Source organism: Labrus mixtus, chromosome 17 (genome assembly GCF_963584025.1).
Source record: "Labrus mixtus chromosome 17, fLabMix1.1, whole genome shotgun sequence".
NCBI lineage: Eukaryota > Metazoa > Chordata > Actinopteri > Labriformes > Labridae > Labrus > Labrus mixtus.
In genome coordinates, this window is record NC_083628.1 from 519,794 (window position 1) to 534,364 (window position 14,571).

At 44.0% G+C, this 14,571-nt stretch overlaps 2 protein-coding genes across 4 annotated transcripts in view; one reads left to right on the plus strand and one right to left on the minus strand.

The window, feature by feature from the left end:
- ogdhb (oxoglutarate dehydrogenase b) overlaps window positions 1–3,434 on the plus strand; it is a 21,985-nt gene extending 18,551 nt beyond the window's left edge. The window contains exons 19-24 of one of the 2 annotated variants that reach the window (XM_061060870.1): window positions 748–873; window positions 959–1,031; window positions 1,154–1,317; window positions 1,687–1,841; window positions 1,922–2,036; window positions 3,069–3,434. In XM_061060870.1, the coding sequence (XP_060916853.1) occupies window positions 748–873; window positions 959–1,031; window positions 1,154–1,317; window positions 1,687–1,841; window positions 1,922–2,036; window positions 3,069–3,098 (663 nt within the window). In that variant the 3' untranslated portion in view covers window positions 3,099–3,434. Of the gene's footprint in view, window positions 1–747; window positions 874–958; window positions 1,032–1,153; window positions 1,318–1,686; window positions 1,842–1,921 lie in introns of both variants that reach the window. The other variant, XM_061060871.1, reaches the window with a different exon arrangement.
- pargl (poly (ADP-ribose) glycohydrolase, like) overlaps window positions 3,358–14,571 on the minus strand; it is an 11,784-nt gene continuing 570 nt past the window's right edge. Inside the window, exons 3-18 of one of the 2 annotated variants that reach the window (XM_061060880.1) lie at window positions 13,219–13,625; window positions 11,877–11,999; window positions 11,693–11,764; window positions 11,513–11,584; window positions 11,336–11,422; window positions 9,734–9,894; window positions 9,558–9,637; window positions 9,413–9,485; window positions 6,186–6,261; window positions 5,951–6,098; window positions 5,745–5,823; window positions 5,555–5,663; window positions 4,304–4,400; window positions 4,073–4,201; window positions 3,754–3,868; window positions 3,358–3,610 (exon numbers count right to left, since the gene is read on the minus strand). In XM_061060880.1, the coding sequence (XP_060916863.1) occupies window positions 3,532–3,610; window positions 3,754–3,868; window positions 4,073–4,201; window positions 4,304–4,400; window positions 5,555–5,663; window positions 5,745–5,823; window positions 5,951–6,098; window positions 6,186–6,261; window positions 9,413–9,485; window positions 9,558–9,637; window positions 9,734–9,894; window positions 11,336–11,422; window positions 11,513–11,584; window positions 11,693–11,764; window positions 11,877–11,999; window positions 13,219–13,625 (1,907 nt within the window). In that variant the 3' untranslated portion in view covers window positions 3,358–3,531. Of the gene's footprint in view, window positions 3,869–4,072; window positions 4,202–4,303; window positions 4,401–5,554; window positions 5,664–5,744; window positions 5,824–5,950; window positions 6,099–6,185; window positions 6,262–9,412; window positions 9,486–9,557; window positions 9,638–9,733; window positions 9,895–11,335; window positions 11,423–11,512; window positions 11,585–11,692; window positions 11,765–11,876; window positions 12,000–13,218; window positions 13,626–14,571 lie in introns of both variants that reach the window. The other variant, XM_061060881.1, reaches the window with a different exon arrangement.

Below are 14,571 nucleotides of genomic sequence, written 5' to 3' on the forward strand. Positions count from 1 at the left end.
CGGCCGTCCAGGCGGGCGGTTTGGGTTTGAATCGGGCCTGTGCTCCTTTTCCGCATTTCATTCTTCACTCTCTCTCTCCAGCTTCTGACTCTATCGTCTGAAACCAGACTTGTGATTGGGTCGGCAGCCTACATCCAGCGTGTAAATTTCACTTGACTCCGCCCCTTGTTGAAGTCGTTTTCAGACACAGACCGAGCGCTCTGATGTTCAACTACAAGCTAAAACCAAAAGGCACGTCCGTCATACAAAGAGAAACAGCTGCGTTACCGAGCTGTGGACTATAACCTCTGTACAAGGTGCACTATCTGGCCAGGTGGTGTGTTGCATGCTAAGTTAGTGCGGTTCATTTGAGCTGTCAATCAAACCCTGGTGTGGACCAATCAATCGTAAAGAGACCCTCCGAAGCTGGGTCTCGGCCCACTTCTATTGGGTGGATGAGCAGGTCCTGGATCAGGAGGCTGAACTGTCTTGATAAACGCCTTCAGCGATTATCCTCACATACTTTGGTTCGCTTGTAAATGTCCCCGTGTGAACACAGACTATACTTGAGGTAATTATGTAACATATTGGTCCATGTTTCAGACCAGAGCAAATGAAGATATCGGCCTCATCCTTCTTTACTGTATCCATAACAACGATACTCAAAAAGACTGCAGAAGTCAGATTTAAATAAGTTATCAGAATGTAAATGTTTGATGTTTTCATTTGAGCTCGGCCTCTGATTTTTATTCCTTGGTCTTTCATCAGAAACTGTCGGAGGACTTTGTGGTGCGTCAGCTGTACGACTGCAACTGGATCGTCGTCAACTGCTCGACTCCTGCAAACTTTTTCCACGTCCTCCGCAGACAGATCCTGCAGCCCTTCAGGAAGCCTGTGAGTGAGAGACGCCAAGAAACCTGAAAAGTAAACAAACAGTGAAGATGTTCTGACTGAACTCTCTCTCTGTCTTCATCTCCAGCTGATAGTTTTCACTCCCAAGTCACTGCTGCGTCATCCCGAGGCCAAGTCCAGCTTCGATGAGATGCTGCCAGGTGAGCGCTCACATGATAAACGAACGGCCTTCAGATGCTTTAATGATGTTTAACCGAGCAAAGATTTACATTTGTTCTTTCTGAAATATAGACGGAATCTCTTTTTGTTTGTCGTCCTGCAGGCACGAGCTTCAAGCGTGTAATCCCCGACGACGGACCTGCAGCTTCAAATCCGGAGAAGGTGAAGAGGGTCGTTTTCTGCACCGGGAAGATCTTCTATGAACTGACCCGAGAACGCAAAAACAGAGGCATGGACGACTCTGTAGCTGTCGTCCGCATAGAGCAGGTAACGTTAACTCAGGTGCTGCAGATGAAGGGAAGATGAACTCAACCTGAGATACATATCATCTATTTTTATTTAATTTGTCAAACAAGTCTGATCTCGTTTCTGTGCATGAGACCAGGTAAATGTTTTAATGAGTCACTGAGTTCAGATCTCAGTAACTTGTAACTGAATCTGTGTGTTTTTCAAGCTGCATTTCTCCCTGCAGGGTTCTGCTAACTGCTGCTAAAACACCATTTCCTGATGTGACTCTTTCACAATAAAAGCGCTCCAACATAACAAAAACAGGGGACTTTTGTTGTGAAGTATTTGTTGGAAAAAGAAATGTGATCCATTCGATCCGTTTATCTAAAATGGAATGATCTCTTTCAGCTGTCACCGTTCCCGTTTGATCTGGTGAAATCTGAAGCCGATCTTTATCCAAACGCCGATCTGGTCTGGTGTCAGGAGGAGCACAAGAACCAGGGTTACTACGACTACGTCAAGCCCCGAATCCGTACCACCATCAACCGCAGACGCCCCGTCTGGTGAGTCTTCAGTTGACTCTCCTGCCTCTTCCTCTCTCGTGTCCTTCGTCTCTGATTGTTTTGTTTTTTTTACTCTGTAGGTATGCTGGTCGGGAGCCCGCGGCAGCTCCGGCTACGGGAAACAAACAAACTCACCTGAGCGAGCTGCAGCGTTTACTGGACACGGCGTTCGATCTGGAAGCTTTCTCAGGAAAAGTTTGAAAAACATCTTTCTCTATCCTCCAACACACACACACACACACACACACACACACACACACACACACACACACACACACACACACACACACACACACACATCCAACCTGCAGATGTTTTTACATTTTTTTTATCCACATATCAGATTGTTCTCAGGCAATCAAACTAAATGCACAATGACTTACTGACCGCTGACACTGTTACCACGGAAACCTCGTGTTCACAGCGATGGACACTCTGTTTTAGAAGAAAATAAATGAACCTGCTTGAATTTTTGGATTTATGCAAAATTTTGATTTTAAAGACAAAGAGTGTTAGCTTGTTGTTTTTTTCTTGATTTTATGTGAATTTTAGTGTCGACCTGCTGCGCTCTGCACAACCTCCTGAATCATGTACACGATCACCTGCTGGACGAATATCTGTCTTAATTCATTGATCTTTTGCTTTAAATATTTTGTTGGGCAAAGAAAGTACATGTTGAAAGGAATACTCAACGCATTAAAAGGAAGTTACATTTTTTTTTAACAACAAAGCTTGATCAAGTTCTTACCGAGATCTGAAGATTCGTGCAACTTAGACCAGAAGAAACTTTCCATTCACATAGAAATATGGAAACAAGGGAAAACAATTTGCCCGGCTTTCATGAGGGGTTAACCACGGCGTGAGGTCTTCATGCCCAGCCTTTCTTTGAGTAAGCTGCTCGACAAAGCCTGAAGCTCCAATTAAAGATGTGTTGTCCGTTCATTGTGCACAAACAACAAAGTTTTCAAGATGACATATCCTCCTCTTCAACCAGTTTAAATAAGTCTCAGAGCTTTTTTCAAAAGCCTTAAAAGATGATAGATAGATTGATCCCGAGGGAAATTCAAAATGCATCTACCTTCTCTGGTCCAAACAAATCCAGATCATTCAGGAGCAGAATCTAAAGTTAGAAGGAGGACATACTGGCTGCTGCATTGTTGTCAGAGAAGCCAGCACTTCAACATGTTTCCTTAATGATCAGATAGTAAGATACCTTTATCATTTCAGTCTCTACGGGCAGCTGTGGCTCAGTGGTAGAGTCGGTCGTGACTCTATGAAGACCAGGTGTTGTTTATCTCAATTTTAATCATCTCATATGTCTGCATTTGAAGTTCACACACCCCTCCATCCTTCAGTCCATATTCTAATTTACCTCCTCCTCCTCGTCTGTTTTCTCACCGTCCTGCCTCCTCGCTGTCATCGACTCCGTTTGTGCCAAATCAAACAGATTACTTGAAATAAAAGTTTGACTTCAATAACTAAGAATCACGCCTGCGATGACGGATTATACGTGATGTGAGATCTGAAGGATGTATTTATTTTCTTAAATTGTTGAATGTTTGTTTGATGAAAATAAAGACGATGGTGCTTTAACAGTTTGTGTTTAATCATCTGCATCGTCTCGTTTCATTTGCAAAGGTAGTCTGATAATTCGTTAGTGTATTAAAAAAGCAGGGAATGCTCTAAATCATTAACAACAACAACAACAAAAGGTTATTCTTCCACCTTTACAACCAGGTCTTAGTTCTTGGTTTTTGTGTTTCCAGGTCCTGGGATTTATTTAAGTCGAACATGAAATAAAGATAAAAAAGAAAAAAATTAAAAAGGACAACATTTATAAAACACTTCGAAATTAAATTCTTGATTTTTGTTTAGAACATTTCTGTTAGATTTGACGTGATGGCGTCCTCACAGCTGGCTCCGGGATGGTTTCAGGATGTTTCTGATGAAGGCAAAGAGATCCAGTTGAGCTCTGCCGGACGCCTGAAGAGCCTCACAGAAATCCGCCAGAACGCCGTACAGCATCCCTGTGAAGAGAAATTCAAAATGTAGAAAAAACATTAAATGCAGAATGTGCGACTTTTTGATCCAGCAGATGTCGCCCTTGAGCTCCAGCATGAAACCAAAACAGCGGAGAGAATCACTCCCATGATTCCCCACCAGCCTCGACGTCGTCTTCTTGTTTTTGTTTTGATTGAGCCCCCTGGTGGTGGACTTTGTAAAACTCTCACCGACTGTGGTTTCCTCTTTGACCAGCAGGTTGTGAATCTGAGTCAGGTCTCGCTTCAGTTTGTTGTCATGAAAGGTGAAGAAGGCCAGCCCCCTCCTCGCCCTCGCCGCCGCCATCAGCTGGATCACAGCTGGACGATAAGGGAGACCGAAAGCTCAACATCAGTTCTGCAGAATCGATGGACTAACGATTCATTGATGATTGATAAGAACATTACAAAGGATCGAGGTACCTTTGAGTTGGGGGTCTCCATTGAAAGCTCCACAGCCCCACTTGCCCGTGGCGATGTCCGGCTCGTTCGGTCCGTCGCCTCTAAATCCGCAGTATGCCTTCAGGGAGCAGACGGAAAACATGTAAAAAGGAAAACCACAGATGTTAAAACATTCGACTCCTGTAAGCGGACATTTGTGTTCACATGTCTTTAGAAGGAGCCACAAGCTTTGAGGTGAGAGAGACACGAGTCAGACGGTATCGAGACACGGACTAACAAAGTGTTGTGTTCTGATCTTTTTATGTTTTTTATCTTTACTCAATTGTCAATAAGTGATTTGATCTGTTTAAGACTGACTCAAAGATCCCAAATATACCCATAATCAGCTGCCTGGGACGGACTTCTTTTTTTGTTACCATGGTAATAGAGCTCAAAAACAGAGACCTCAGAAGTAAATTTCCCCGTTTAAATCCTCCATTGACATTTCACCAAAAATCCTTTGGTGCCTGTTACCATGACAACCAGCTACCCAAAAACTCATGACTGTAAAAAAAAAAAAAAATTCAATCGGCGCCAAAACGTCATTAAAAAACTGAGATATAGGCGAAAGGTACAAGACTGTATACGGAGTCCAAGAACTACAAATCCCACAATCCATTGCAAATGAAACCTCTTCTTAAATGTAACTTTGATCGTCGTTATCGTGTTTATACTGCTCATACAGGTGTTGAACTACGTTGTAGTTTGTGTTGAATATATATAAACTACATTCACTGCAGCATCACAAGATCATTAGTACATTTACTGTTAGCTAGCTAACTAGCTAGCCTGCTAGCGAATCTATGCATTCACATACGGCGCGAGAGGGGCGGGAAACATTGCCATGGCAACAGCAAGCTCCACCAATCAGAGACATCGCTGTGACACGCTAGAATCGTGGGTAATGTGGTTCTCTGCCCCGGTATCGTGAATAAATCGTGTTCTTAAAACGAGGTTGATATCAGACAAACTCGTTTCTTCTGGAGCACAAACCATCGTTCTACACTCAGGTAGGTCGTGGTCAGTCTACCTGAGATGGTTATGACATCACGGCTAATAACCAAATAAATGTTGAGCCGTTTAGAAACAGGAAACAATGTTTTTTTTGCTTGTATCATACTGAAGTGACAGAGCATCTGAAGCTGATATTTTAATTTGAACTAAAATCTGATGTCACAATGATTACAGCGATTTAAAACCATCAAATCTAAGAACGCCACATTGCCGACGCACCTTGTTGAGTTCTCGTGTGACTTTACCCATGGTGTACTGATCACGTCCTTGTCTGAAGTGAAGCGCGTCGATGGCTAAAATCTGTCTCTGCAGACGCTGCCACTCGTCTCTGCAAAACATCAAAAAAACTTCATGCAAGGGAACCGAATTCATTCGGATGAAATGAAATGAACAAGAGGTCATACTGCACCTTTTGAGGTTGTCTTCGTGAGGCCCCGCCCACTCAAACGTGTCACTAAAACCAGAGGAACGGCTGAACTGCTGAGAGCCTGAAACAGAAACGTCAGTCCAAATAAACTCGGCGGTTAGTGCTCATGGTGACGGAGGAATACGTCCCCCTCTGAGATAAAAATCATGATTTCATTTCTGTCGATTAGCGGTTCATTACGCGCCGACCTGTAACGATGAGACACTCGTTGTCTGCGAGTTTCTCCGTGAAGAGTCGGGACACGATCAGCTCCGGATTCATCAGGAACAAAATCTCCTCCTGAACCAAACCGGATCCCAGGACGCCTCCACCGATCCAGCTTGAGGCGAAATCCACCTGAACATAGAAGAAAGATTCACGTTTGGTTTTTATTCTGGAGGAAATCACAAGGACGTCAAGATGTTTCTTTGGGTTTGTTCTCACCTGAAGCATACCTGTCCCTTCAGTCTCGATGCTGCCTTCTGACGTGACGTGGAGTTTGGGCATCGTCTCCTTACAGCTACGATAAAAACATGACGACAGACGAGTTACAGCGAGTTACAGCTACAATAAAAACACACAGCGACAGACGAGTAAGAGCGAGTTACAGCTACGATAAAAACACGACGACAGACGAGTAAGAGCGAGTTACAGCTACGATAAAAACACGACGACAGACGAGTTACAGCGAGTTACGGCAACGATAAAAACACACGACGAGACGAGTTATAGCGAGTTACAGCTACGATAAAAACACACGACAGACGAGTTGGAGCGAGTTACAGCTACGATAAAAACACATGACGACAGACGAGTTATAGCGAGTTACAGCTACGATAAAAACATGACGACAGACGAGTTACAGCGAGTTACAGCTACGATAAAAACACATGACAACAGACGAGTTAGAGCGAGTTACAGCTACGATAAAAACACGACGACAGACGAGTAAGAGCGAGTTACAGCTACGATAAAAACACAACGACAAACGAGTAAGAGTGAGTTACAGCTACGATAAAAACACGACGACAGACGAGTTACAGCGAGTTACAGCTACGATAAAAACACATGACAACAGACGAGTTACAGCTAGTTACAGCTACGATAAAAACATGACGACAGACGAGTTACAGCGAGTTACAGCTACGATAAAAACACATGACAACAGACGAGTTAGAGCGAGTTACAGCTACGATAAAAACACATGACAACAGACGAGTTACAGCGAGTTACAGCTACGATAAAAACATGACGACAGACGAGTAAGAGCGGGTTACAGCTACGATAAAAACACATGACAACAGACGAGTTAGAGCGAGTTACAGCTACGAAAAAAACACATGACAACAGACGAGTTACAGCGAGTTACAGCTACGATAAAAACACATGACAACAGACGAGTTACAGCTAGTTACAGCTACGATAAAAACATGACGACAGACGAGTTACAGCGAGTTACAGCTACGATAAAAACACATGACAACAGACGAGTTAGAGCGAGTTACAGCTACGATAAAAACACATGACAACAGACGAGTTAGAGCGAGTTACAGCTACGATAAAAACACATGACAAACAGACGAGTAAGAGCGAGTTACAGCTACGATAAAAACATGACGACAGACGAGTAAGAGCGGGTTACAGCTACGATAAAAACACAACGACAAACGAGTTAGAGCGAGTTACAGCTACAATAAAAACAAAAGACGACAGACGAGTTAGAGCGAGTTACAGCTACGATAAAAAAACACGACGACAGACGAGTAAGAGCGAGTTACAGCTACGATTAAAACACACGACGACAGACGAGTTAAAGCTAGTTACAGCTACGATAAAACACGTTGACAGATGAATTATAGCGAGTTACAGCTACAATAAAAACACACGACGACAGACGAGTAAGAGCGAGTTACAGCTACGATAAAAACACGACGACAGACGAGTAAGAGCGAGTTACAGCTACGATAAAAACACACGACGACAGACGAGTTAGAGCGAGTTACAGCTACGATTAAAACACACGACGACAGACGAGTTAAAGCGAGTTACAGCTACGATTAAAACAAAAGACGACAGACGAGTTAGAGCGAGTTACAGCTACGATAAAAACACACGACGACAGACGAGTTAGAGCGAGTTACAGCTGCGATAAAAACATGACGACAGACGAGTTACAGCGAGTTACAGCTGCGATAAAAACATGACGACAGACGAGTTACAGCGAGTTACAGCTACGATAAAAACACACGGCGACAGACGAGTAAGAGCGAGTTACAGCTACAATAAAAACACACGACGACAGACGAGTAAGAGCGAGTTACAGCTACAATAAAAACACACGGCGACAGACGAGTAAGAGCGAGTTACAGCTACAATAAAAACACACGACGACAGACGAGTAAGAGCGAGTTACAGCTACGATAAAAACACACGGCGACAGACGAGTAAGAGCGAGTTACAGCTACGATAAAAACATGACGACAGACGAGTAAGAGCGAGTTACAGCTACGATAAAAACAAAAGACGACAGACGAGTTACAGCGAGTTACAGCTACGATAAAAACATGACGACAGACGAGTAAGAGCGAGTTACAGCTACGATAAAAACATGACGACAGACGAGTAAGAGCGAGTTACAGCTACGATAAAAACAAAAGACGACAGACGAGTTAGAGCGAGTTACAGCTACGATAAAAACATGACGACAGACGAGTAAGAGCGAGTTACAGCTACGATAAAAACAAAAGACGACAGACGAGTTAGAGCGAGTTACAGCTACGATAAAAACATGACGACAGACGAGTTACAGCAAGTTACAGCTACGATTAAAACAAAAGACGACAGACGAGTTAGAGCGAGTTACAGCTACGATAAAAACATGACGACAGACGAGTTACAGCAAGTTACAGCTACGTTTAAAACAAAAGACGACAGACGAGTTAGAGCGGGTTACAGCTACGATAAAAAAACACGACGACAGACGAGTAAGAGCGAGTTACAGCTACGATTAAAACACACGACGACAGACGAGTTAAAGCTAGTTACAGCTACGATAAAAACACGTTGACAGATGAGTTATAGCGAGTTACAGCTACAATAAAAACACAACAACTGGTTTAGGGCCAAAATACATTAGTGACCTTCTGATTAATTATGAACCATCCAGACCGCTCAGGTGGTCTGGGACAGGTCTGCTCTCTGTCCCCAGAGTCAGAACCAAACATGGAGAAGCAGCGTTCAGTTTCTATGCTCCTTATATCTGGATCAAACTCCCAGAAAACTGCAGGTCTGCTGAAACTCTCAACTCTTTTAAATCCAGGTTGAAGACACATCTGTTTACAGCTGCCTTTCATTAAACAGCTTTAATAAGATTTTAAATTTTAACTCTGCACTGTAACTTTTAACTCTTTTTATATTTTTACTTTATTTCAATTAATTTCATTTGAATTATTTTTATTTGAACATATCTTCAGTTTTAATAATTTCAGTGATTTTTAAACTTTTTCATTTTAATGTTTCTTTTTTTTTTTTCCTCTGTGATGATGCTTTTGATAAAGCATAAATAATCTTGCCTTGCCTAAATGTGAATGCAGAAGGTGATTGCAACACAGCATTTCAGGTTTAGTCTGAGCGATGAAACTTGAGATTTAAAAAACGATCTTCACGTTTACCTTGACCAGTTGGGTATCTCTGAGTGTCTGAGGACATGGCGCTCAAACGTCACCAGCCCTCTTGGTTTGATCTCTGCAAAAAAAAACATCGACAAGCGTCACTCGTGTGTCTCACAAACAGGAAGGAAGAGAAGGTTAAACTCACTCTCATCCGTCATCACGTTGAAGTAATGCATGATGGCTCTCAGCTTTTCCTTCTTGCGTTCGGACCAGCCTCCGAACAGACTGTGAGCAGAATGAGACTGAAGCGTTTAAACACGGACGGGACACAGAGGGAAAGCAGTATTTAAGGTTTGTGAAGGTGTTGCCACGTTTCCTCACCTGTTGAAGTTAATGGTGGGGTAGTTGTGGTACTCTGCGTTTGGATCGATCGTGTTGCGATGAGGGAACGTGCAGAAAAAGGCGTTGGCGAGCAGGCAGGATATCTGAACCTGCGACAGAGTGATGGACGCAGGATGTCCCGCCTGCAGCAGCGGGATGGCCTGGAAACATGAAAACAGACTTTGAAACAATCATCTCAGAGGATGTTTTTGTTTTTCTTCCAGTTGCTGTTTCTAGCTCCACTCAGAGAGAAACCTTCATTTTAACCGTTGAAACGGCGTCTAAATTCACCTCCGCTCCTCTGCAGCTGATACACAAGGCTAATCAGACACAAAGATATTAAAGGAGACATATTATGAAAAATCCACTTTGTGTTTTTGAACATATATCTGAGTAACCTGAGAGTCTACTGACCCACAAAATGTGAAATAAACCATCCAGTCCTTTGTTTGTGGTCTGCATAAGTCTTACAACACAGAGAAAAATGCTCCGTTTCAAATGTGCTCTCCTTGTGATGTCACAGTGGGATTCTGGTAAAAAAAAAAAATCCCCTCCCCTCCCCTGGTATCTCCACCCATGGACTCCACCCCCAGACTAGAGCAAAACTTTAGCGCAGATCCACCATTTTCATTCTCTCTACAGAGGAGGGGGGGGGGGGTCATTGCATTTAAAGAGACACACACACCAAAACGGAGCGTTCTGAGAGAGCTGGTTTATACAGGGTCACAAACCTCCTCTGGTGCTTGATTCATGTTATATTTTGACCAAAGCACAGCACAGATGTTTCATTTAGACCACAGGGGGACTGTTTGAAAAGGTGGAGGAGGACTGTTTGAAAAGGTGGAGGAGGGGACTGTTTGAAAAGGTGGAGGAGGGGACTGTTTGAAAAGGTGGAGGAGGGGACTGTTTGAAAAGGTGGAGGAGGGGGACTGTTTGAAAAGGTGGAGGAGGGGACTGTTTGAAAAGGTGGAGGAGGGGACTGAAAAGGTGGAGGAGGAGGACTGTTTGAAAAGGTGGAGGAGGGGACTGTTTGAAAAGGTGGAGGAGGGGACTGTTTGAAAGGGTGGAGGAGGGGACTGTTTGAAAAGGTGGAGGAGGGGGACTGTTTGAAAAGGTGGAGTAGGGGACTGTTTGAAAAGGTGGAGGAGGGGACTGTTTGAAAAGGTGGAGGAGGAGGACTGTTTGAAAAGGTGGAGGAGGGGACTGTTTGAAAAGGTGGAGGAGGGGACTGTTTGAAAAGGTGGAGGAGGGGACTGTTTGAAAAGGTGGAGGAGGGGACTGTTAGAAAAGGTTGAGGAGGGGACTGTTTGAAAAGGTGGAGGAGGGGGACTGTTTGAAAAGGTGGAGGAGGAGGACTGTTTGAAAAGGTGGAGGAGGGGGACTGTTTGAAAAGGTGCAGGAGGGGACTGTTTGAAAAGATGGAGGAGGGGGACTATTTGAAAAGGTGGAGGAGGAGGACTATTTGAAAAGGTGGAGGAGGGGACTGTTTGAAAAGGTGCAGGAGGGGGATGATATGTCACTTTTAAAAAGATAGGGCCCAAGGTTAAAAGTAGAGGAACATGTCCCTCAGTAGTAGTAAACATTTGGAGTTAAGTTTCGTACCTTCTTCACATACTGCGGCAGCTTCAGGGCCAACGCAGCGATCTTTGGAAACAGGGTGCTGAAGTAGTTTTCAGTATCTGGGACACGCTGGAAAACAAAAACAGGATTATTTTACATTTATAGAGTGTATCAAAAAAACAGACACGAAACTGTCGATGGAATAACGCAGACACTGACCTTCACAAAGGTGGCGAGGGCGTCAAACGACCACTGACCTTTGTACTTCGGGTTGTATTTGATGATGGCGTCCTGGAGAGAGAGTTTAGCTCATCATTTAAAGTTCCTCTGAAAGCGATTAAGATCATATCTTATCAAAATATGTGAATGTTTTTTTTTTGTCCAAAGCCACATACAAACCTCAACGTCCTGAACACTCGCTGTCGTCTTTATGGACTTCAGGTGCTTGGAGATCTCATGCCACCTGTTCACCTGAGAGGACACACGTGGAGAAACAGCTGGTTATGTTTAAACGGGCCGCGTGCAGCTCGGTGTGCAGCCTTTTCTGTCGCTTCTCTTAACATGCAGACATCATCACACATACCGTTTGAGACCATCTGGTCATCATGACACTCGAAGGTGAAGACGGCATTTTCACAAAGTTACTGAACCACGTGTCTTTGCCGTGCTGCGCTCTCAATTCTCCTCCTCTGTTGAAGGAGTCCGTCTGAGGGGAAGGGAAACAAAGATTTTAATTCTTAAGCCGTTTCTCACATCTGCACTTCGGGAAATATCTAGATCATTACGACGCTATAACGAGAATATCAACGCTAACCCAGTTCACTCTATAAACCGTTCAGCAGTCACAGTATAGAAACGGCACCCCCAAAAATGTGGCTGTTTGCGTTCAAATATCAGTGTTTCCCCTGAGTAGATTACAGGTAGACGGACGCCGACACAAACACTTGAAGGAATCTTGGTGATGCGTTACTTTTAATGACAGCTGAAAGGTATCCTTAAATGACTTCTGTCCCTGATTTCAGACTCTATCTCCTATCCTATCTCTACAATAAAGGCACAAAAAGCCCAAAAACAAATAAATCTAAAAAAAGATAAAAATTTTATTAACTTCACCTTCAAGGGGGGGGGGGGGGGCTGTCCCCCTAATATAATGTTAGGAGAAAACACTGCATATACACTCCTGTGTGTGTGTGTGTGTGTGTGTGTGTGTGTGTGTGTGTGTGTGTGTGTGTGTGTGTGTGTGTGTGTGTGAGATGCAGAGATTCTTTATTCGGGTTCCTGAATGAGCAATACTTTGCGTTATGTGATCATAGTCAGGAATTAATGGACTCCGGAGGCAACCACCCGACGTGCAGAAAAGGGCTAGGGTTAGGGTTAAGTTGCTATGGTTACTCATTTGTTAAAAAAAAAATTCATTCAAACAAACAATAAAGTTAAGAAAAACAAACAAACATAAAATCTCAATTTTGAATGAAAAGGAGCAGAAAGAAGATTAATCTTATAATATCTGCCCCTCTTTCACAAAGCACTCATTAAAACAAAACAAAACAATTCAAATTAAAATAAATTGGCTGCAGGCAAACACAGCCACTGGCAGCCCCACCCTCATCTTAGATACCGTCTGCAGCAATTAAAAAAAAAGATATCTTTTAAAAGAAATGTCCTGGAGGAGCCAAATAAACCCAGAGGGGCTCATCGAGTGGCCCTCCTAAAGGTACGACTTCCATAGGATTCCATATATCAAAAGTTAATGGACATCCATGTGACACTCTTCAGCCAATCAGAATCGAGTATTCACCCAGACCATGTCGTAGTATACTTTAAAACTAGGGATGTCAAACTGTTACATTTTTTAATTGCAATTAATCTCTTCCAGTACCTCAAACTTTAAGTAACAAATACATGATGTGAGCAGTGGGACTTACATCGACGAGGACGGTGTGCGTCCTGCTGAAGCTCAGGTGCCCCAGCTTGTTCTGACACTTAGGGAGGGTCTTCATGTCCCCCAGAGAACAACATTCCTCCCTCTCACTCTTCAACGGCTCTCGTCCCTCTGCAGCTGCACATTTCTCTCTCTCCGAGTCCCAGGTACCAGACGGTCCAGAGGAGGAGGGGGGGGAGAAGGAGAAGGAGGAGGGGGGGGAGGAGGGGGGGGAGAAGGAGGAGGGGGGGGGGGAGGAGGAGGAGAAGGAGGTGATGTAGCTGTTGGCTTCTTCTTTATCTGAGGCTTCTTTGTGCTCTTTTCCCCACTCGTGTTCCTTCTCCTTCTTGTCAAACATTAAAAGGTCCTTCATCTGGTCGCTGTTGTTGCGGTGTTTACTTGAACACATGTCTGACACAAACAAAACAAGTTCACTTCAGAGGAGCAAAACTCTGACACCTAGTGTTTAAAATGGACACTGCAGTCTAAAGTCTCCTGTTGGTTTGACCTGATAACTGCTCTCATATCTGGCACACCGAGGGGTGTCCAAAACGGCCGTGTGTGTGTGTGGGGGGGGGGGGGGGGGGGGGGGCTTAAAAACCACCTACATTCTCTGGTCAGTGTTTGTGAACATATATTTATTTCATTACATTTAAAGAGACACACACACCAAAACGGAGCGTTCTGAGAGAGCTGGTTTCTACAGGGTCACAAACCTCCTCTGGTGCTTGATTCATGTTATATTTTGACCAAAGCACAGATGTTTCTTTTAGACCACAGGGGGACTGTTTGAAAAGGTGGAGGAGGGGACTGTTTGAAAAGGTGGAGGAGAGGACTGTTTGAAAAGATGGAGGAGGGGACTGTTAGAAAAGGTGGAAGAGGGGACTGTTTGAAAAGATGGAGGAGGGGGACTGTTTGAAAAGGTGGAGGAGGGGACTGTTAGAAAAGGTGGAGGAGGGGACTGTTAGAAAAGGTGGAGGAGGGGACTGTTTGAAAAGGTGGAGGAGGGGACTGTTAGAAAAGGTGGAAGAGGGGACTGTTTGAAAAGATGGAGGAGGGGACTGTTTGAAAAGGTGGAGAAGGGGGACTGTTTGAAAAGGTGGAGGAGGGGACTGTTTGAAAAGGTGGAGAAGGGGGACTGTTTGAAAAGGTGGAGGAGAGGACTGTTTGAAAAGGTGGAGGAGAGGACTGTTAGAAAAGGTGGAGGAGAGGACTGTTTGAAAAGGTGGAGGAGGGGACTGTTTGAAAAGGTGGAGGAGGGGGTGATATGTCCTCTTTAATGTTGCAGCTGGTGAAGCTGGATCTCAATCTGAGCTCTGTGGTAATATAATCGTATATCAGGTATAGTAGCATAGTC